We start from the raw sequence: 22,883 nt of genomic DNA on the forward strand, positions 1-22,883 counted from the left end.
AAACTATGACCTCCCAACTCAGCCTGAAAACTATCTCCACCGTATTGGTAGGAGTGGGTGTTTTGGAAGAAAAGGCGTTACTATAAACTTTGTGACATTGGATGATTCCAGGATGTTGTCTGATATTCAGAAGTTCTACAGTCTAACTGTGGAGGAGCTGCCATCCAATGTTACTGATCTACTCTGATGAGTTAAATTTTAGCTCTTTGTTAAGTCATCGGGAATTTTTCTGCTGGACAAAAGTGCTATTTTAAGTTATTCAGGTCTTCTTTTTTATATATTTTACTCGGGGTTGTCTAAATGACCCATGCTCAATTTTGGGTTATATCACCCATTACCTTGTTGTACCAGTTATAATCTGACACGTGACATCTTATTATCCACATCACTTCTAATATTTTATTTTCGTAATATATATTTTATTATTTAATTTAATTGCACAATAATCCCTACCAATTTATTTAATAGCTTAGTAATCCTTCTATTTTAAATATATCCCCATTCCCTGTTCACGTTCTTCTCTGGTTCGTTCTTCCTTTCCTTTCGCCGGCGGCAACAACAACCTAGCGTGGTGCGGTGGTGGATCTCCGGCAGTCTAGCCCGCTTCTCCAACCAGCATGCTGATTTCGTTTTCCTCTTCTCCTTATGTCCTTGTTGATTTGGTTCGTTTTTCTTGAATTCAGTTGTTTACCAGTTCAATTTTTCCATACTGTTTTTATTTCAGTGGTTGATTGTGTCCATGGAATTTTAAGACTTTAATCTGAGTCTAGTTTCTTTTCTGCAATTGTGGTGTTACATTTCTACATTTGTACAAACTGATTTTTATGATGCCCTTAAGCTGTTTGATGAAATGCTTCATTGAAGTGTCTTCGTTTAATTACTTTGTAGTCAGTTTGGTGTCAATCCAGGCACTGAGTTTCGATGAAGCTAAGTATGGTTGTTTTTTTTTTAGCTAATCCAAACTTCTAAACTGTTGCAGATAAGAGAAGGAAGAAGATGATTTTACATTAGATTGTTTTACAACTTGTAAACTTACGCTTCACGTGTTAAAAAAGAACCAAACTGAATTGCCAACTGTAACATCCCGATCTGACGACTGGCCTCACGGTAACAACACGAGTCTTTTCAGTGCGCTTTGTCCTCACTCGCGCACTTCCCGGGAAAACTTCCCAGGAGGTCACCCATCACGATATTGCTCAAAGGCAAGCACACTTAACCATGGAGTTCTTATCAATTGAGCTCCCGAAAAGAAGTTGCAACTTGTTGTTATGGGTAGTACAATCAAATCATATATGCCCTCCTCAACTGTATAGTCTATCCCTACACAGTCTCGGAATACCTCTTGTTCGGGTGTGAGATCGGCTCATTCCTGTGACCCTCCGCCTAGAAGCCTGCCAGGAGCCGCTCCTTGTCCGTGCCTCACTGCACCGGCGATCACTCCCCGCCCTCGTCAGCCCCGGGTGTCACACCAACTGAATTTCCAGTTGCAGCTTACAAAAGGGACCATCCTATTCGATCGATTCATTTCAGGTCACTTCTCTTCTTCTTCTTCTTCTTCTTCTTCTTCCCCGCAACACCCCTTTGAAAATTGGAACTCTTTATCTCTCACTCCTTCTATTCCTCCTTGGAGTTTTCTAGGGTCAAAATCTTCTCAACATGTCACTCTCTCTAAAGCTTCATTTATGTGGTCTGGTTATGCCTTCAATTTTTATTGTTTTGGTTGTCTGGTATGGTATCTCTGTTTTTTGAAATTTCATGTTTTGAGTAGTTCAGATTGTCCCCAAAATTTGTTATCTTTAGTGACTGTTATGTGGATGTATGAATATGTGAATGTCTTTTTAATGACTTTTGGATCATAGCATGCTGCATGTTTATCTTCCTGACTCTAACTAAGTTCACATTCTTATTGGCTTTTTACTGAGTCTCCTATCATTGATCAATTTTGGATCATAGCATGCTGCATGTTTATCACTTTATAAGGCAAAGAAAGCATCACAACTATTAAACTCAATCAATGGTTGTCATGCTTACTTTATACTCTAAAGTGACTCCACTCACTTAAAAGAACCAAATTCTTTATTTTTCGAATGTAAGCAATTCTAAATCTTTTTAAAACATCTTTAGATGCTGATTAATTACCGGTAAAAATTAATATTTGAGAACCAATTTCAAGTCATTTAATGTCATGAAAATCTATAGAGGATCTTATAATTTGGGCTTTACTTTCTGCGAAACATTGGATTTTCCTTGTATTTACCAAAACACAATATTGTTAATCAAAATTTTACACTTCCATCATAATAAGTATCAGCTATACCAAATCACCTTCCATGTGAATCAACCTTTGTATATACCTATATTCAAATCCTATTCTATGTCTGTTGTACTTATGTATTGAGTTTAAATGCTTCTGCATTTATTTTTCCTTAACAGAACAGTACCATGTTTTGTTATTCCTTTGTGCTTTCTTAGTCGGTTCTGTTTTTTTAATTCTAGGTACTGTTCTGTTACTTTTTATTTGTACTATCTACTCACTTGTAAGAGTTTGTTTCCAATATATATTTGCAGTCGGACTAGACTGGATTGCAGATCACTGTGGGGTTCCTATTGTTGAAGAATGGAGAATGCAAATGTACAATGTCGTGTCTAAGAACAAGCTCGTGCAGTGGGACTACACTACAGTAGTATTGCAGTGGGACTACACTACAATAGCTAGATTGAAAACAAGTGTAGATTTTATTTGTGTGTCATAGCTTGTTTTGTGGCCTTTGTGCACAATGTACTTCATCTTTCTATCAAGTCTCAAATTATATTCAATGAATAAAGCTTATGCACCTTTGATTAATATCTATTGTCGGGGCTCTTTTGATGTGCTCCTTTTTTTTACAAATGGGAAACAAAATGAAATAGGTTGCGAAAATTAGAAAATAAAATGTCATGAAGGGAGGTTCAGATTAAATAACCTTATGTAAAGACTGAAAATGTAGAAAGGAAAAAAAGGATGCAAGTCCTTGCATAGAAATATGAAAATGAAAAAGAAGTACTAAATGTATTTTGAAGCTGTGAAGCATACAAAAGCAAATTGAAAAGCATTTATCTTAAATGAAACTGCACATTAGTCATGCTTTGTTTTTTAATCTTAGCCACCTACAAACCTTGTTTCTCACATTATAGAGATACTTCAATTATAGGATTTAGTATAGAAAAGCATGTGTGGTCGTAAAATGAGAAGAATCATATTATACACAAGAATATTATTGCTCTTATTTCAATGGGAGCATGAGAACAAAGTATCTAGCTTTGAAAAAAAAAAAAAAAACATGGCCTTTGGTGCAATACAATTAAAATCTTGCTAGAAGCACAGAAGGCAAGTTAGGCAAGTTCAATAATTCTCTTTAATTCTTGTACAATTGCAATGACACTCAATTTCATTGAAAATCTCGTTGCATTGATAATCCCCTTGCTACTGAATTTCATCCGGAATGTGGGTTTGAGAAGGATCAAGTTCAAGATTTCCAGGAGGTGGATCCCTTAGGGGAGCCTGACTTGGCTGTCCCTGGTGACCGTAAGGAGTACTACTTCTTGGACTACAATCTAGTTGATCCTGACTTCTCTGTCCTAGATACCTAAAACGTCTTCTTTGAGACCCTGGTTGAACATGATTGTGCTGTGCCCTCTGGAAAAATTCACTGGTAATCATGGTCTATACTATGTCCCGGAGTATCGCGTGGCTCTGCCAGACTTTGTTGTTCCATGGATGCGCTGCATCTACACGGAGCACCTAGGTGAGCCTGACTTGGCTGTTCACTATTGAGGTACTTCTAACACAAACTGTTTTTTTTTTTTCCAACATAAGTGTGTCATGTATCTAAGAAAGCAACTGAGCCACATGAAGTCTCTAATTGTTTATTTTCCCTAATAGGTGAATGAACTCTCACGCGTGAACCTGGCTGTGGAATTGGTTCGTGGACAACACAATGAAATCAAGCAGAAAGTTATGGACAAAGTAAAGAGTAGAGCAGAAGCTAGTCAAACCACATAGTGGACAATTTTTATGCTTTGCATTTGCAGCTTTTTCTATTCTACTTTATGATTTTGTTTAAGATGAGACATATTAATATTTGGAACAACTTGCTGCCTAAAATCCAAAATTTGGATCAATTTTTCAATGCTTTAACTTCTGATTGACATTAATATTTCTTAACTGAACCATTATGTAAATAATAAATGAAGCAGGTGACAGCTAACAGGCACAAAAAACCTCTTGTTCATCCACAAGAGTCTCTATTACAGAGAAAACTAAATAAACCAGAGGTTTTTTTTTATAAGCAAAACAATGTATTGAATGAGAAGTACAAGGGGTATTTCAACCCAATACAAATAGATAGTTTAAACTTTAAAAAGATAAAGATAAAATACAAGACATGCCTAAGAACAACCTTAGCTGCTACAAGATGAACCTAACCATCCCTCCATCCCCATCAAAGAGAGCACTAAAATATCATTCAGTAATTCAAATGCTCCTTAAAGCCAACAAGGCAGATCCACGCAGCATACAAATCCTTGTTGACTTTTGTGGATTTTATTAGCTATCAGAGATAAAACAGGTAGCCACAATCCTCCAACAACCAAGACCAATAGCCACTATGCAGCACAATCATAAGCTACCTTCATCAAATCTGCCACCTGGATCAGTGATGCTAACGAAGGAGCCAAGATTAATAAATTTTGAACATGTAACTCAACAAGATGCATATCAGCACACACAGAGAACTCAATGGGATAAACAGATTAGGGGCAACTCATCACTGCAATAGACCACTATTCTATCCAGGATTCCTTTCCAATTTCCCCGGTCAAGCGGAATACTCGCCTACAAAAATTCCACAGCCCACACCACTAAACCAGCGCCTATGCAGGCTGAGTGCACAGTACAGAAAAAAGAATAGATCGCACCAGTCAAATAGGAGATACAGGGCGGCAACAAATTACATCGCTAGGGAGTGTACTGAATTTGAAGGGAAATACACCAGAGGTTGATATTTAACATCATCAGGGCATGTGAATTTGAAGGGAAATGAATCTTCTCAACTATCAAAAAATGCAGATCATGTCAATTCGAGACATAAAAACGCAGAAATAAGGCCAGCACCAATTCGAGACACGCATCAAATAGGCACAACACACTTAGCGAAAGCAAACAGCCAGAAGACATACTGATAGAAAAATCAATTAATAATTTCTTCTCCACCGTTTGGACCTTTTCACATTTGGAGGTGCCGACTAATACAACTTGAAAGTTCTTATAGACACTATCATGTGGGTTCTGCGCATGAACTACAATACTTCCTTAATTCTTCAAAACCTTAGATGCTAATGTTTGATTATTATATTACTTTTCCTTTCCTATATATAAAAAGACAGTATATATGCATCCTAGTTTCAATCACAATCAATGAAATACATCTAATGTAAAAAAATTCTTTTCTCTGATAAGTTGTAAACATGAGTGAGTGATAAATTAAATCATCTTGTTCCTTCTCTTATCTGCAACAGTCAGCATAATATTCTCAAGTCGCACTTGTATGTGCAGATTATAAATGATAAATTCAGGAATAAGAAATAATACCATCCGGTGCATAAACTTTGCCTTTCACCAGCATAGCATCAAACTTATCAATTGCAGCCAAGAATACTATTTCAGCCTCAAAAGATGCACCCTGTGATGTTGGAAGATAATATCAATAAAGAAACAGAATGTACAACAAAAGACAGCATGCTAACTGGCAGAATAATCTGTGTCAAGGAAACACTAAAGTTCCAGAAGCTTTAGTATCAAATAAAACAACTAAGTAACCAATTTCTAGAATCAATTTAGCTGCTTATTAAATTGTACACAGGTCATTGCAGCTAAGTACACATGAAAGGAAGTAGCATTTTGACATATAATCAACTGAGCGATTAAAGAGCTGAAACATGTAAATTTAACGATGTCAAGATAATAATGCATACCGGCCCAATATCCGCTATCAATTGGCCACGGAAAGAGAGAGCAAGGCTCCCGTTATAGAGGGCTCTCACATCATTTGCATCAATTGACAATGCCAACCTACACTTTCTACCTGCCTCCACTAGTAGCTCTTCACACTCTTCACACACATCAATAAACAATTGTGTAACTTCTTCTTCACTGGGTAATATTATTTGGCAGATCATTCAGTATTCTACTATGTTTGCTAGATGATGATTGGATTCTTCCTGAAATAAGAGTTCTAAGTTCACGGCTAATGTTCAAATTTAATTCTCCATGTAGAAGATAAGTGTTCCCTAACTATCCCACTGCCAATAAACTCATTGGTTTCAAGTCCACAGCTTTGGATAGTAAGTTTGCAGACCTGCATAACAGGATTTCAGCTTGCTTTTCATCATATCTACCCTTGACAAACTCTTTTGCTTCTCTGTTGCTTCAGCAAGAGACCTATCAAACATCACATCATCAGAGACTTTTGCAAATGAAGTCTAATTGAATTCATTCTCACCTTCAGACAGGTCATTGGCAAGATGGTGATGGTCACCATAATCCACCCTATCCTGTACATACCGAGATCTATCAGACATACTCTCCCTCTTGTCGTGAGAAGACCTGAAAGTTTCATGGCTTTGATCAAGCAATTCCTTGCACGTATAGGAAGACTCGCTTTCCATGTGTTTCATTCTGACTTTAAAGCCTTCAGAATCAAGCACATTGTTGCGGGATTCCCACCTATCGGCCGTGCTGCTCGAATCCATACTAGTTTGTACAAAAAAAACAACCATACTTGTTAGCTTCATCGAAACTCAGTGCCCGGATTGACACCAAACTGACTACAAAGTAATTAAACGAAGACACTTCAATGAAGCATTTCATCAAACAGCTTAAGGGCATCATAAAAATCAGTTTGTACAAATGTAGAAATGTAACACCACAATTGCAGAAAAGAAACTAGACTCAGATTAAAGTCTTAAAATTCCATGGACACAATCAACCACTGAAATAAAAACAGTATGGAAAAATTGAACTGGTAAACAACTGAATTCAAGAAAAACGAACCAAATCAACAAGGACATAAGGAGAAGAGGAAAACGAAATCAGCATGCTGGTTGGAGAAGCGGGCTAGACTGCCGGAGATCCACCACCGCACCACGCTAGGTTGTTGTTGCCGCCGGCGAAAGGAAAGGAAGAACGAACCAGAGAAGAACGTGAACAGGGAATGGGGATATATTTAAAATAGAAGGATTACTAAGCTATTAAATAAATTGGTAGGGATTATTGTGCAATTAAATTAAATAATAAAATATATATTACGAAAATAAAATATTAGAAGTGATGTGGATAATAAGATGACACGTGTCAGATTATAACTGGTACAACAAGGTAATGGGTGATATAACCTAAAATTGAGCATGGGTCATTTAGACAACCCCATTTTACTCATGAGATTAAAGACATCCATCTGAGGCTATTTATAGTGGATTCTTTAAAATATGTTTGATTAGTTATCAGGATTCTGTTTAAGCCTGCATCTATTTTCAAAAAAAAAAAAGGTTTCCAAATCTGTTATGGAAAAGAGTAAGATTTTGTGCAAGTTTCATTAACTAAAGTTGGTCAGCATAATTAGTCAAATATAAATAAGGGAAATGAAAATTTACTCTAAATATTATAAATTATAAAATAAGCTTTTAATGTGAAATAACATAAAAACATGCATATTATTTGTCAGGAACACAAGGTCAGTGAGGACTGAGGAGCCAAACACAAATTCTTCCAGTTAATTAACCCAAACCACATCATCATAGAATGATGGAAAACAGTTTAATTTTAATCTGCTATTAGTATAAAGGTTTTTATGTTTTCACTTGACTATGCATTGCCACAAAAATAAAAGAGTTTGACAATTTTAATTATCTAAAAAAGCTTAAACTATTTTAATGATTTATCGCTACATGATTGGCATATTACACATCAATTTTTCCTAGTATAAATAGTCAAATTAATCCATGAAAGAAAGACAACTTACTTCTTCTTGATAGATAAAACTCCATATAAGTCCCTAAAACTATGCATTTCATCAGTGAAAGTAGTCTTTGAATTAACAGAAAAAACCGACAAAATACATATTTCAGGAATCTAAATAGTAAATTTCATCTTTGAAGCAGATTTACTCATATTTTCCCAATCCAAGCAAGCTACATATGAGTTGGCAATCATTTTATTTGCTACTAGTCATATTTAATATAATTTTAAATATTTGCTGTAAATTAAATAATCAATTAATAAATATGTAGAAACTCAACCTCCTTGACAGGATATCATAAAAACTTCCATGATTAATTGATTTTTTTTTTTGGTAAGTAGGAAAAACCATGATTAATTGATTTTTTTTAAGTTGTTGATGATATTTACAATTTAAATAGATAATGTTCTTTAAAAAAATATTGTTAGGGGTCTATTTTTATTATTTGCCCAGGGCCTCCAAAATGTCGGGACCAGCCCTGATAACAAAACTAGAATCATATTTGTACCCATATGTATTTCAAACTAGTATATGACTCGTGTCTTGCACGGGGAAATTAAAATTATATGTGAGTTTCATTGTGTTTATAAATAAATTATGAAGTTTATTCTGTAATTGTTTTGTAAATTTTATGTATTTTGTCACACCTGTGTTTATTTCGTCTTGGTTGCAGTGAATAATCCTAATAGGTTAATTTAAACCTTTAAAAATATTATGTTTTTTTATCAAAAAAGAGAGGTCAATCTTGGCGAAGTTGATGTCGTAAAGTATGGCGTTTAAGAGTCAATTTGTCGGCGATGTGATTTTAAGTTCTTTTGTAAACTATAAAATATGTGTTAGGTAGATTGAATAAATGAAGTAAGATGAATTATAATAGACATTCATTTGAAATAATGAATCCTTCAAAAAGTTTCATATCACACTAAATTATTTAAAATAAAAAATAGCAAGAAAACCAAAAAATAATTAGATGAAATGTGCAAACAGCTTTTGAAATTTTTCCTTCATAGTCTTTTCCATTGTGTAGCTACCCTCAACTTTGATAAACACCTTATAGCAAAGTGACATCAGAGATCATGAGGCTTTAAAGCTCTCAAAGGCAAGTTCAAAACCCTACAATGTTCACATCAAAGATAAATAATTATAATGACATAAAATATTTATAAACAAAATTAATATGAATAATTGTTACATCACACCTCAAAGATGAGGTGGAAAGAGGTGGAGGAAGAGAGAGATAGGGAAAAAAAAAGAAAAAGTATAAGATGTGACAGATAATAAGAGGTGAGAGATAGAAATAAAAATAAGTGGAAATGAAGTGTTTAAAAAATGAGGTGTGAATATATCATTGTTGAATTAATATTGTAACCATTATCTAAACAACCATGCTTCCGGGATAATCATAGCTCATGGCAGCTGAGGTGAGGTTCCGAAGATACCGGTTGGCATTCTCAGCCTCTTGCTCTTGAATTCTTTGGGCAATGCCCTCTTGCACTCTACCTCTAATTGATCAAAGTTAGAAGGAATTTTTATAATAAAAAACAATTAAACTTCATTGGTCAAGAAGATATACTAGGCTTAGAAACCAGTGCATCCTGTTGAGAAAAGAGCCCTCAAGGAATCCCTTCAAGCCAAACAACGTTGGACAAGGAAAATTCCTATATGTCTCCGAGGGTTAGCTCAAGTGGTAAGAGTTCAGGGACATAAGAGTTGGGTGGGATGTAGGGTTAAGGGTCCAGGGCTCAAACCCTGAGGAGGAACTAATTTACTAACATTACTAACAACTAACATTTGCTTATAAAAAACAAAAGGAAAAGGCCAATGTTGACCCAAAAAAACCAGAGAGTCAGCAACTCTATTACCAGAACAATGAACAAAAGACAAATTCACAAAATCAAAACTACTTGAAAGAGCACGACAGTCCGTAACCACCATATCAGATACAAACTACCTGGTGTAGGCTTTTTCCAAAGCTCAAACAGACGTAAACAATCAATCTCAAAATGAACTAAACGGAAGCCAAGATCAATAGTCAAAGACATGGCCCAACGTAAGCAAAGAGCTTCTGCAATTAGCGGTGACATACCTCAAAAGGAGAAGCGGTGGTTGCTACCATCACATCACTCATATGGTCAAAGACCACCATCCCAACACCGACAACACTCACAGAAGAGGCTGATTCGTCAAAGTTAAGCTTCAGAACCCATTCTCGAAGATGACTCCATGACTCTAGAGGCTACGTCGCTGGCATTGAAGAAGCACGTTGAACAAGAGGAGGCGTTGTAAGCACTGCAGCTCGATGAAAAAATGCATCAATAGGCATCTGTTGTTGCTGGAACAAAACTTTGTTTCTTCATTCCCAAATGCAGTATAAAGTGGTCAAGAACACCAAAATCACGCCATCATTAGCCATGCACAAGAATTGAAGAAAGAACTGCACAAAATCAGAATTCTCAACCTCATCCAAACGCAAACTAAGGGAAGCTGCAAACCACAAAGGTTTCACCGCACCACAAAACAACATCACAAGGGCCACTGTGTCAGGACCTTCATCCCCTTGCACTGCAGATCACTTCTCACCATCATGATGCCCCCTACACATCAATCCTATGCAACATGGCAGTGCCTTAATGTTACACTCTTAAAAGAACATAGGTTTGAACTTTGAACTGTGTATTCTCCCACTGGAGGATTCTGATATAAATAGCATAATACAATCCCTGAAAATCTGCTAAATTGCTATAACTGCTATCCTACAGCTAGCCTATTCTAATTACATAATTATAGCTCTACAATAATGATAGAATTACAGCTGTAAGTAAATGCAGGATGCTGACAGTTAATTCTGCCAGGTAATTCTATTGATACCCCCCCTCAAATTGATGCTGGTGAATCTACAAGCATCAATTTGCTAACTAGGAAATTATGGAGCTGACGTGTCAATGATTTGGTGAAGATGTTAGCAATTTGAACAGATGTGGAGACATGAGGTAGAGTGATAACTCTGCGGTTATAGGCTTCTCGGATGGAATGACAATCAACCTCTATGTGCTTCGTTCGCTCATGGTAAACAGAGTTTGCTGCAATTTGTATGGCACTCGTGTTGTCAGCATGTAACGAAGTTGGTTGTGATTGTGTGAAACCGAGTTCCGAAAGAAGACCACACAACCAAATAATCTCAGAGCATGTTGCAGACATGGCACGATATTCTGCCTCAGTGGATGACTTGGAGACCGAGTCTTGTTTCTTGCATTTCCATGAGATTGGAGCATTTCCTATAAACATACACCAACAATAGTAGATTTCCTTGTGTTTGGACATCCAGCCCAATCAGCATCACTGTAGGCTTGGAGTTGTGGTGATGAACCAGAAGTAAAAAATAAGCCACGATCGGGGGTACCAAGGAGATATCTAATAATGTGGTGTACAACATAAAGATGGAGATGTCGAGGAGTTTGCATGAATTTGCTTACTGTGTGGACAGCGAAAGAGACATCAGGCCGTGTGATGGTTAGGTATATAAGACTACCGACCAACTGAAAGTATAAAGTTGGGTCTTGTAGAAGTTCACCTTCATCTCGTCTATATTTTACATTAACTTTCATGGGGGTATCAATAGTAGTGGCATTGGTAAGACCAGCTAGCTGAATTAGATCTTGAATATATTTGTGCTGACTTATGAAGATGCCTTGTTGTCGATAATGGACTTCTAACTCCAAGAAGTAAGTAAGCTGACCAAGATCTTTCATATGGAATGTTGAATGCAGCAATTTCTTGACCGTAGAGAAAACCTCTTGATCAGAACCGGTGACCACGATGTCGTCCACGTAAATAAGTAGTACCACAATTCTGTTAGAAGTCCTTTGTAGAAAAAGTGATGGATCATACTGACTTTGTGTGAAGGAAAAGACAAGTAGTGTTGTTCGAAACTTTTCAAACCATACCCTTGGTGCCTGTTTCAAACCATATAAAGAACGCTTCAGTTTGTAAACATCATTAGGTGATTGGGTAGGCATACCTGTCGGAAGTTTGATGTATACTTCCTCCTTGAGGTCACCATGGAGGAATGAGTTCTTGACATCCATCTGATGTAGTTGCCAATTTTCAGATGCAGCAATGGCAATAAGATTACGCACAGTAGTCATCTTGGCTACTGGTGCAAAAGTCTCCTCATAGTCAAGACCATATTTCTGCCTATTTCCAAGAACAACCAGCCTAGCCTTGTAGCGATCTATGGATTCATCCGAGCGCAACTTAATAGTGAATACAAATTTGCTGCCAAGAGGTTTAACAGACGGGGGACATGGAACAACTTCCCATATCTGATTTTTTTCTAGTGCTAGAAGTTCTGCTTCAATAGCTTTTTGCCAACATGCATGCTCCATTGCTTGTTTATAGGAAGAAGGAATAGGAACATAGACTTTCATGCTGAGAAATTGAGATTTCATGCTCAAGTTGGAATCTACGAGCAGCGTTATTCTAAGTATAGATTTTCTTTAGGAAGTCTCACATATTAGCAGCAGTCTTGCATGGTCGAAGAGTGAGAACGATGTTGGGATCAATAGAGCTGATGATCCATGCCTTGACTTGAGCATCTTTGACCTCCCACTTGGCATGTTCAGTCTTAAATTTGTCCTTATCGGGAGCTGGGGTGTTGCGGTCAACAAGACCCCAAAGGTCCTTACCTTTGACAAATATTTCGAACTGAAATGCCCAGGTTGAGTAGTTATTCCTTCCATTGAGACGAACAAGTAAGATATCATATTTTTCTGAAGCCATGAGACTGACACAAGAGAACAATCACAAAGATTGAAGTCTAAACAAGGAACAAAAGGAAATTGGACTTGACCAAGAGAACCAAGACTACGATTGGAACAAGGAATTTTCAGCGAAACTATGATAGGATCAGAACCAAGACTGATACCATGTTAGACTCTGAAAAGAACATAGGTTTGAACTTTGAACTGTGTATTCTCCTGCTGGAGGATTCTGATATAAATAGCATAATACAATCCCTGAAAATCTGCTAAATTGCTATAACTGCTATCCTACAGCTAGCCTATTCTACTTACAGAATTACATAATTACAGCTCTACAATAATGATAGAATTACAGAATCACAGCAGTAAATAAATGCAGGATGCTGGCATTTAATTATGTTAGCTAATTCTATTGAAACTTAGAACCCTAGATCCTTTTCCATGCAGCGGCTGGAAAAGATGCACCAGATGAGGAGGACGCCAAGGAGGTGAAAACTTGCTGATAAAAATATTGTACCTAGACTTTGACGAATAAACACTATTTGAATTATGAGGCCAATGGAACTCATCAGCAAGACGCGGTATAGGTAATAGAATAGCCAGAATCTGACCTGTCGTTGCTGGACAGAAGATATGCGAAATCACTGCACCATCCCAATAGGACAATGCATGAGAGATCAAATCTGAAACTGTGTGAATACCGGCCTCATTAGCCAAGTCTTGGCGAAGGATAATTGGGGGACTATTGGGAAGCCATCTATCGTCCTAAATCCGAATACTAGACCCATCACCACTTCGCCACAAACCTCCCTTCACAAACACCCAAGCTGACCGAAGGATGCTAGACCAAGCATAGCTCCGATGATAACGCCATTCTTTGCCCCACAAAGACCACCATTAGAAAAATACGCCACCTTGAAAACTCGACTAAGTAAGGACTAGGAAAGAGTCAAGAATCTCCACCAGTTTTTACCATTAAGAGCCATATTAAAAGCTTTAAAGTCTCGGAAACCAAGACCTCCAACACTCTTTGACCGGCAAAGCTTTTTCCATCCAAGCCAATGAATACTCCTCCGAGACACATCACCACTCCAATAAAACTTACCAACCATGCCTTCAATCTGAGAACAAATAGAATCAGGAAGAGCAAAGCAAGACATGATGTAAGTTGGGATTGCTTTAGTCACCGACTTAATCAAAACTTCCCTTCCCGCTCTATACAGGAATTTCTCCTAAATAGAAGGACTTTAATTGTATGAGTTGTCTTTCCTATTCCGCCCGTCCTCCAAATTCCTAAAACTCGAAAATCTTCATCCTCTTAGCTCAATTTTAAAAGATTTTATATTTCTTCAATGTGGGGCTGTATCCCAACTAGACCATTACTAAATCTTGAGAATTTATGACCCAATGTTTTGATCCTTGCTTGAACATTTTTTCAATCTCTGCAAACTCTGGCCTGAAAGAAAGAAGGAAAGTAATCATCACGAAATAAAAAACTGACAAGAGGATAATTTTAATGCATTATATAAACTGTATTAGAAAAAAATGAAGCTAGATTTGTTGATCAATTTGTCGCAAAATAAAAAACTCAATTGTAGCATGCACCACAAATTCATGTTGAGAATGAAAAAAGAAAAACGAAACAGTGCACCTACTTATTCAGCTGATCCAGCCAAAGCCCTCATAGCTCTCTCATTCTGATTTTGAATTCTTCATGGCGTTCAGCAATAGAAGCCATGTCATCCAAACAACCTGTAAAGGCAGCATAATCTTTTGAGAAGACAGCGATAGAAACCTATGAATCTTTAATAGCTTGTAGAAGCTGCAATGAAATGGGCTCTCCAAAAGCAAAAGCAAGGTCTACATACTGGAATAATCAGATCAAATAACTTATTTTCCTTCTATTCAATGCCAGAATAATCAGTTGCCAATAAGCAGAGGAATCTGCATCCAGTCATTTTGGAGCTGTTATCACAAATTTTCCATTCTTAACTCTTGGGCCATCTGAACAAATGTTGAAATTCCACGTTATGTAGAAAAGAATGCAGGACAAAACTACAGATCAAGAGAAAGCGCAAGGGGGGAAAAAACTAATATTCATAAAAGGGGGTGAAATAGTATTCCCAATTTTCCATAGTTTACTATTGTATAAGATGCTCACCGTCCACCAAATTACTCTACTTAGGGTCTCAGTCTTCCTATTAAAAAAAGTGTTTCTGTTTGGTTTCACTAAAACTTTTGGATGAAAATGAAGTTGCTGTAATTTGAATGATGAACCAAGATATCATAGCCAAACGAAATGACCACTTTCCACACCATAAAACAAGTCTATTATATGATATAGGTGAGGTCTCAAATATAAATGTTTCATCTGTACACGCAACAAGTAATGTTTCACACCAATGTTACTTCAAAAAAAAAATGTTTCACACCAATGTAGCCACATCCAGACTAAATCTCCTTTTGCTAATCATTTGCATGTCAAAACTAATGTACAAAATAAAGAAACATTGACGAAACTTGTGTTGAAAATGAGATCAATGAGATCAACTAAATGTAGGTGTTCAATGGAAAGAGGGGAGGGGGGGATACGTGCACATCTGGCAACATGATGAGAGCCGGATCAAGTATGAAGAAAAAGAGAATTTTATTGATGAATCCCTAATTCCTAAACTCTGTCCAAGATGGGGGGCGGGGGATACGTGCACAGCTGGCCAAGGACCTCTCCATAATATACACAATCTCCCAAAGATGATCATACTCTCACTAAGTCTCTTATTCATAATATTCTCCCCCACTCTCTAACTAAGTAACGAAGTTGTTTATTTTTCGCATCAATTATCTCAAAAGCTTAAGCTGTTGCATAACGGCCTCTGAGTGGTTTCATCTAATATTTCCAAAACGCCCCCTCACACAAGAACCCATTTGGGCTTGAAGCGTGGACAATGCACATGCCCGCCTACCATGTGCGAAAATTCCACTTATTTATTAGAATAATAGGGCAGAAAGGATCAAACTCTAGACCACTAAGTCCTGGATTCTCTGATACATGTCATGAACCAATTATCCCAAAAGCTTAAGCTGTTGGGAAAGACCTCTGAATGGTTTTATATTATATTTCAAACATAACTCAAACTAACTATGTGTATGTCGTACCTATCCCAACATCATATGCCATTAGATAAAAGAAATCCCAATCCTTGTGATAACAAGCCAATCTGAAATGTAGTTCCCATTTTGCTTCATGTGTGTAGGAAGTGGCCGAATTAAAAAAGAATAAAATTATTTAAGAGGCCTCTTCATGTTAAACCATAATATCATGCTTCAATAAAAGAAGGATAATTACCTCTAGGAAAATGCTAGTGCTTGCAAGGGGGTAGCCAATCTAAATCCCATATTTGATAGTAGATGTTTTTTTTTCCGCACTCACTTCCAAATTCTCGCTCTCCTCTTCCTCAGTAACATACCAATTATAGGGAACATGGAATTTAGACCCAGAGCTGCTGCTGCTGCTTTCACTAGGTAACCAATTGAGAGGAATCTGGATTTTAGACCCAGAGCTGCTGCTGCTACTTTCATGTACATAATCCAAGGGATAATGAACTTCAAATTCAATTGGTGAATGGAAGATACAATTCTCCAATACCATGCTAAACCCCCATTCTATTATCTCCAAACCTGGGTGAGCTTTAAATGTGACATGTGCTCCTGTTTTCACAAAATGGCAGTGTGGCCTAGAAATATATATTACCCAGAGGTGTGATGAATTTGAGTCATCAGCTTTGTTCAGGTCGAACCGAAGTGGCATGTCGAAGGTTTCTTCCGTGTGTTCACTTTCAAAAGAAAGATACAAAGGACATCGCAGCTGCGAGTAAGATGAATCATTTGAACAACTAGCCACTGTTCCAAAATAGTTTTCCTTAAATGCTACACAGAAGGCAAAGCCAAGCCAATTGTCAGGCTCATCAACATTGCCCACTTTCCCTACTCTAAAACCTCTCTTATATTTATCAGCACACCACAGTGGAATTCTGTTCGCAGGAACAACAATGTCAAAGCCACAACGGAAGTGACAAGGATTCTAGTACCAGAGAAAAAAATAAAAGATATATCAGAACTAGAGAGAGAGAGAGAGAGAGAGAGAGAGAGATAGAGAAAAGGTATGTAGTGCGTACCTTAACTAGCCTTTCTAACCACAAAAGTGCTAAGTTTAGACCTGTAATCGCTAAGGTGGGACAGTTGAAAATATATAATCCTGACCTATGATTATGAGATCCGGATAGTGTTCTAAAATATCTTCCCCCTTCTGAGGCAATGTCACACAATTGGAGCTCAGATAAAAATTCAAGCTTGCTGCAATGCGCTAAGTTTAAATAAGCAAGACTGGAAAGCCACCTCAGGGAAGATGGAAGTGAGACGAAGTTATTTCCCTCCAGATTTAGCCTTTCTAAACACTCAATTTCTCCAAGAGCATGAGGGACCTCACTCAGGCTGCAAAAGCCGAAGTCTAAAAATATCAAAGATTGCAGAGTGAAAGGAGACAATGATGGCAATCCCAGGGGCAGATGCTTAAGTTTTAAGCAGCCGCAAAAATCTAGAGTTAGAAGAGATTCCATATTATTAACACTTAGAGGTATATTGGTAAGATTTAAGCAGTCTCTCAAACTCAAGAATTCTAGCCTTGTAAGAACACCAATAGATTGATCAACTGTGGATAAACTCACACATTGATCAATATCAAGGTATTCAAGATTTTCGACCCCTGTAAAATTAGGTGTGCTTTCAAGTTTTGTGCAGCCGGAGAGGTGTAGAACAGCTAGAGAATATAACACACAAAGACTGCCAAGGTCCAGGCTGGCCAGACTGCTACAGCTTTCAAAACTCAAGAAAGCAAGTTTTGTAAGAAGTCCAATTGATGGATGGACCTGCAATAGGTTTGTGCATCCTGTAAGATCTAGCCTCTCAAGTCTTCTGCTTCCTTCAAAATTGGGGGTCTCCGTGAGATACTTGGAGTTGCTCAGATCCATCCTTTTCAAAAATGGGAGATCCTGGGAAGAGAGAATTAGCAATCATCTCTCAGCATGTTGCATTAGAATGAATTTCATTAACTCACTTTGGTAATAGCTTCAAAATTTGGAGTGAAAAATCAAGAATAGACTTTTAATGTTATAAACAGAAAACAAATTATTTGTCATGACACAAGTGCAGAGTGCAGCCTTAAACAAATTCTGCCAATTTATTAAGCCAAACCACATCCTCATAGAATAATGGAAAATAGTTTAATTTAAATCTGCTATTAGTATAAACTTTTTTAATTGTTACTTGAGACTTGACTATGCATTGCCACAAAAATTAAAAGTTTGACTATTTTAATTATCTAAAAAAGCTTACACTCTAAATGATTGGGATATTACACATCAATTTTTCCTACTATAAATAGTCAAATTAATCCATGAAAGAAAGTCATCTTAATTCTTGAAAGATAATTTTTGTTTCATTTAAGTCCCTAAAACTATATATTTCATCAGTTAAATTAGTCCTTGAATTAACAGTAAAACCAGGAGAAAGCATATTTCAGGAGTGTATGTGGTAAATTTCATCTTTTAGTAACTAATACAGCTGATACTACGTTTATGGAGGACTAAATTGAAGATTTACTCATTTTTTTCCTCAGCAAGGTATATATGATGTGTTGTCAATCATTTTACTAGCCAGTAGACATATTTATTATGCTTTCAAATATTTATTGTAAATCGGTTGTTAATAAATATTTAGAAACTCAATCTCGTTGTAAAATATAGGGGAAATTGCAATGATCTCCCCTGAGGTTTATCATTGTTGCACTGACATCATTATAAGTTATAACACTCAGCACCCCTTTGTCTTTCTAAATGATATATGGAAGAGAGGAGGTTCGTGCATTTTACAAACTAGAGGGGAGGTCAGTGCAATAATCACAAACCTTAGGGGAGGTGAATGCAATTACCCCTAAAATATATCATAATAACATCCATGGTTAATTTAGTGATATTATAAAAAGATATTAAATAGAAAACTAAAAAGTACAATTAGTTAATATTTCTAACTATAAAGACACAATAATTCAAAATCAAGAATACAACTCTTTTGTGCGAAACACAAAAAATAACCAAACTTTTTATTTTTAAGAAGCTTCATTTAAAATTTGTGTCAACAATTCTAGCTTTCAAGGATTTTTTTATACAAAATTAAAATTACAGAAATTATTAGGTACCATAGAATTTAAGGAAAAAAAAAAGTGCTTGCATCTTTATAACCAGTGCCACTTCATTAAGAATAACTGAGATCAAATTTATATTGTACTATAAAAAATATTCACCGCTCAAACATTTTTTAAGGAGCTTCTTTTAACCTTTCTTCTAAAATACTCCATGAATGACATATCCCATAGGTGTACCACTAGTAATTTGTTAAATTACAAAAGCATTGGTAAATTTTAAAATAATGGTGATTTGGAAAGTTAAGATAATTTTTGAAAAATATGAGACTAGTAAATAACTTTAACATATTTGAAACTGAGATCATTCACCACTATAAGTGATTCTTTAACTTAAAAGAGAATACTATATACACCAATAAAGTACCTTGCGGCCTTCCCATAGTCGTTGGATGCTACTATAAGGCATATTCAATTCAACAAGACGAAATGGCTCAAAGTTTGAAGGCAAAGAAGCAAAAGGATAACCATGCCACAGAAGATACTGCAAGTTGTTAGAAAGAAAATGGAGGCTTCCTGAAAAGTTCTGATGATGTAATATAAGAATTATAAGGCCCCTCATTATTGACAATCCTTCAGCCCTCAACTGAGGGTACTCGGAAATATCCTCATTTTGATCTAGAACTATGGCTTTAACCTTGTTCGTTCCCTAAAATAATCAATAAAAAAACATGTTATAAAAGGAGCAAAAGTCAAATTATTTGAACTGGACTTCGGATAATAAGAAACAAGAAACTTCTATATATATATAAAATGCCAAACCTATCTAATGCAAAAAGGAAGATCATAACATTTAAATTTTGAAACTTATTACCATTTCTGACATCAAGACATGATGAAAATGCTGATAAAGCCACAATCTACTCCACGATCCTGGTTCTTCGGGAAATTGTTGCCGAACAATTTTCTTCCCCAAATCTTGTACCATTTCGTGCATATGAATTTCCTGGTTTCTAATAGTTATGAGTGATCTCTCAATCATATTTTGAATTCCAATGTGAGGGTGTAATCCACAAGCATCCAGTATTCGTTTAACATAATTTTCCTTCTCCCCTTTAAAGAAACAAGCAATATGTAGAAATATTTCTTTGTCCTCTGAATGTAATCCCTCAAAACTTATCTGAAGCACATCCATAACTTTGTTGTCTGGATTATTCTTCAGTCTATCCAAAGCATCTCTCCATTGCATAGCATTTCGAGTACACAAGAAAGAGCCTGTTACTCTAATTGCCAATGGAAGACCTTGAGCATATTTAAGTACTTCAGGAACCAGCTCCGCACATCTGCTTGAGAGATTATCACTTTTGAAGCCTTTTCTATAAAAAAGCTCACGAGCGTCATTATTATTCATCAGTGGAACCTCATACACTATATGCGCTCCATATACCTTTAGAATATGCTCATCCCTGGTTGTAATGATCATTCTACTTCCTTTCTGAAATAATCCAGGATTTACAGCAAATTCCTGCAATTGCACTAATTGATCAACATTGTCAAGAACTACTAGAACCTTTAAGCTGCGTAGCCTGTCTCTTACAATTCCAGATATTTCAGAAGGACTGTATGTCTCGAGATTCATTTCGTCTACAGTTTGACGAAGAACTTGTTTCTGTACAGCAGTAACACCACCATCTCTATAAACTTTGCTTACATTCTCAACAAAACAGCGAGCTTCAAACAGATGAGAGATTCTATCATACAAGACAGTAGCAAGAGTTGTCTTTCCTATTCCACCCATCCCCCAAATTCCTATAACTTGACAGTCATAATACTCCGAGTTTAATTTTAATAGGTTTTCCAAAGTTTCTACACGAGGTTGTATGCCGATAAGGTCATCCGCAAACCCTGAAAATTTACGACCCAATGCTTCTATAACTGCCTCAACAATATTTTCAATCTCTCGAAATTCTGGCCTGAAAGAGGGATAAAATAAGACCATTAAATTGTGAGCTACGCTATTTGTTACGAGAGTTTCTCAAACGAAACTCACGAATACTTTACATGTGCAACTTAGAGTAAATCTCGGAAGTTAATAATGGTGCAAAAGTTGAAATTCAATAAAAATTTACCAAAAAACCTATTGTTCTTGCTTTTTGTCTGAATATGGCTCGTAATAATAAGGATTTTATGAAACAAAGATGAAGTTTTTGCAAGGATAATATAATAATGAACATAACTTCTGTTGGTCAAACTGCACAATTAGCTTCCAATGGAAGAAAACAAGTATGTCATTGGTTCAGACAAGCTTGATTTGTAAAATAGTTTGTTCCACACGAAAAAACTCAATTGAACACTATAAATTCATGCTGAGAAAGTAAAAAGACAAAGAGAATGACAGTATATAATACTTACTTATTCCTGACATCCCAACCTGCTGATCCAGCCAAACTTCTCATAGCTCTCTTCCATCGATCAACCCTGTCTGCATCATGTTTGAATCTCAGCATGTGGAAAACAAAGGCATTTTCATACACCCCATTCTGGTTTCTTACAGGAGAAGGATCCACATCATAGAAAACAGGGAAAACAGTTTGCTTAAAATCTTCACAGCATTCAGCAATAGCAGCCATTTCATCCAAACACCACCTTGACTCAGCATAATTTTTCGAGAAAACAACAATAGAAACTCGTGAATTTCGAATTGCTTGTAGAAGCTGAGCTGAAATGGACTCTCCTTTCTGGAGCTTCTTGTCATCCTTGAAGACGAAAATGCCTTTTCGGACGAGATGGGCGTAAAGATGATCCACAAAGGTGTTGCGAGTGTCAGAACCTCTGAAACTGATGAACACGTCGTATTTGTAGCGTCGTGCTCCGTTGGAAAAGACTGTGGTGGAACTGGAAGCTGTGCTTCCCCCCTGGGCCAACGGACCCAGGTGGTGGGAAGAATGCCGACGACTCACCAGGGACCAAAACGGCCGCAAGAGCCATGATCCCCAAGAGAGTAGCATATCTGTTAAAAATAATAATATAAAATCATTAATGTGCTCTTGCCCAACAGCTTAAGCTTAAACTTTTGGAATAATTGGTTGATTGTATAATATTACAGCTCTATGACCAAGCGGTCTAGAGTTCAATCATTGTTGCTCACAATTCTTCTTATAAAAAAGAATTAAAAGCACATGGTAGGTACATAAACTTGCATTCTCCACACTTGAAGCTTAATTAAACGGGCTCTTGCATTAAAAGACGTGTTATAAATAATAATATAAAATCATTCATGTGTGCATCTCAATATCTCATATCCAGTTGCAGAAAATTAAAAAGAAAAATTGTCAAATCTTAGAGGAAATTCACATGCTATAGAGTAGGGCTATATCCCACTTCTCACCTGAATATTTTGATCGTGAGTCCATCTTCTCTCAATTCCTTTCGAGCGAACCTTCAGCTGGGGTTGACTCTTCGGCAATGAAATGAAAGGAAGCAGGAGAAAGCTTCTGTTTTGGAAGCGGAAGAGTCAAGTGTGCAAACGAGAGAAATGTCATTTGCTTTTATGGCCTGGGCCATTGTAAGGGATTTGACTAGGAAGTTTCCCATTTTCTTCGCCTGAGGATGGACTCGGGGAGTTTCCTTCAAGTTTCAGAATAGTTTTTTCCCGGAAAATAATATTTCTTAGATATTTCATCATCACGATGTCATTATTGGGTTAAACAAAAATATGTGTATATTTTACCCCAAGCAGTGTCACAAGCGGTTGATGTGTATTTTTTTAAGGGATTGTACCTAGTCTTCTAGCTCGAGCTCGATTCTCTTTGAGGTCAAAAATAATACATTTGTGGTTAGGGACGTGGGGTTCTTTCTCTCATGGAGACCATT

At 36.7% G+C, this 22,883-nt stretch overlaps 2 protein-coding genes and 1 long non-coding RNA gene across 3 annotated transcripts; 1 reads left to right on the top strand and 2 right to left on the bottom strand.

The window, feature by feature from the left end:
- Positions 1-408: 408 nt before the first annotated feature.
- On the top strand, positions 409-2,845 carry LOC130742428 (uncharacterized). Its single transcript, XR_009021150.1, has 3 exons — positions 409-662; positions 980-1,530; positions 2,569-2,845. It is a non-coding gene; the product is annotated as an uncharacterized LOC130742428 (long non-coding RNA).
- Positions 2,846-4,287: 1,442 nt separating this feature from the next.
- LOC130742427 (uncharacterized) lies at positions 4,288-7,499 on the bottom strand. The gene is made up of 4 exons (XM_057594533.1): positions 7,091-7,499; positions 6,013-6,790; positions 5,630-5,720; positions 4,288-5,091 (listed from the first exon to the last, which is right to left on the bottom strand). The coding sequence occupies exons 2-4, from the start codon at positions 6,214-6,216 to the stop codon at positions 4,997-4,999; spliced, it is 390 nt and encodes a 129-aa protein (XP_057450516.1). The 5' UTR covers positions 6,217-6,790; positions 7,091-7,499; the 3' UTR covers positions 4,288-4,996.
- A 3,211-nt stretch (positions 7,500-10,710) lies between these two features.
- Positions 10,711-22,660, bottom strand: LOC130742426 (disease resistance protein RUN1-like). Its single transcript, XM_057594531.1, has 8 exons — positions 22,399-22,660; positions 21,423-22,020; positions 19,885-20,983; positions 19,438-19,719; positions 16,990-17,862; positions 16,161-16,895; positions 14,470-14,818; positions 10,711-14,270 (listed from the first exon to the last, which is right to left on the bottom strand). The coding sequence occupies exons 1-6, from the start codon at positions 22,421-22,423 to the stop codon at positions 16,200-16,202; spliced, it is 3,573 nt and encodes a 1,190-aa protein (XP_057450514.1). The 5' UTR covers positions 22,424-22,660; the 3' UTR covers positions 10,711-14,270; positions 14,470-14,818; positions 16,161-16,199.
- Between the last annotated feature and the right edge of the window lie 223 nt (positions 22,661-22,883).

The sequence above is a fragment of the Lotus japonicus genome, chromosome 3, assembly GCF_012489685.1.
Source record: "Lotus japonicus ecotype B-129 chromosome 3, LjGifu_v1.2".
Lineage (NCBI taxonomy): Eukaryota > Viridiplantae > Streptophyta > Magnoliopsida > Fabales > Fabaceae > Lotus > Lotus japonicus.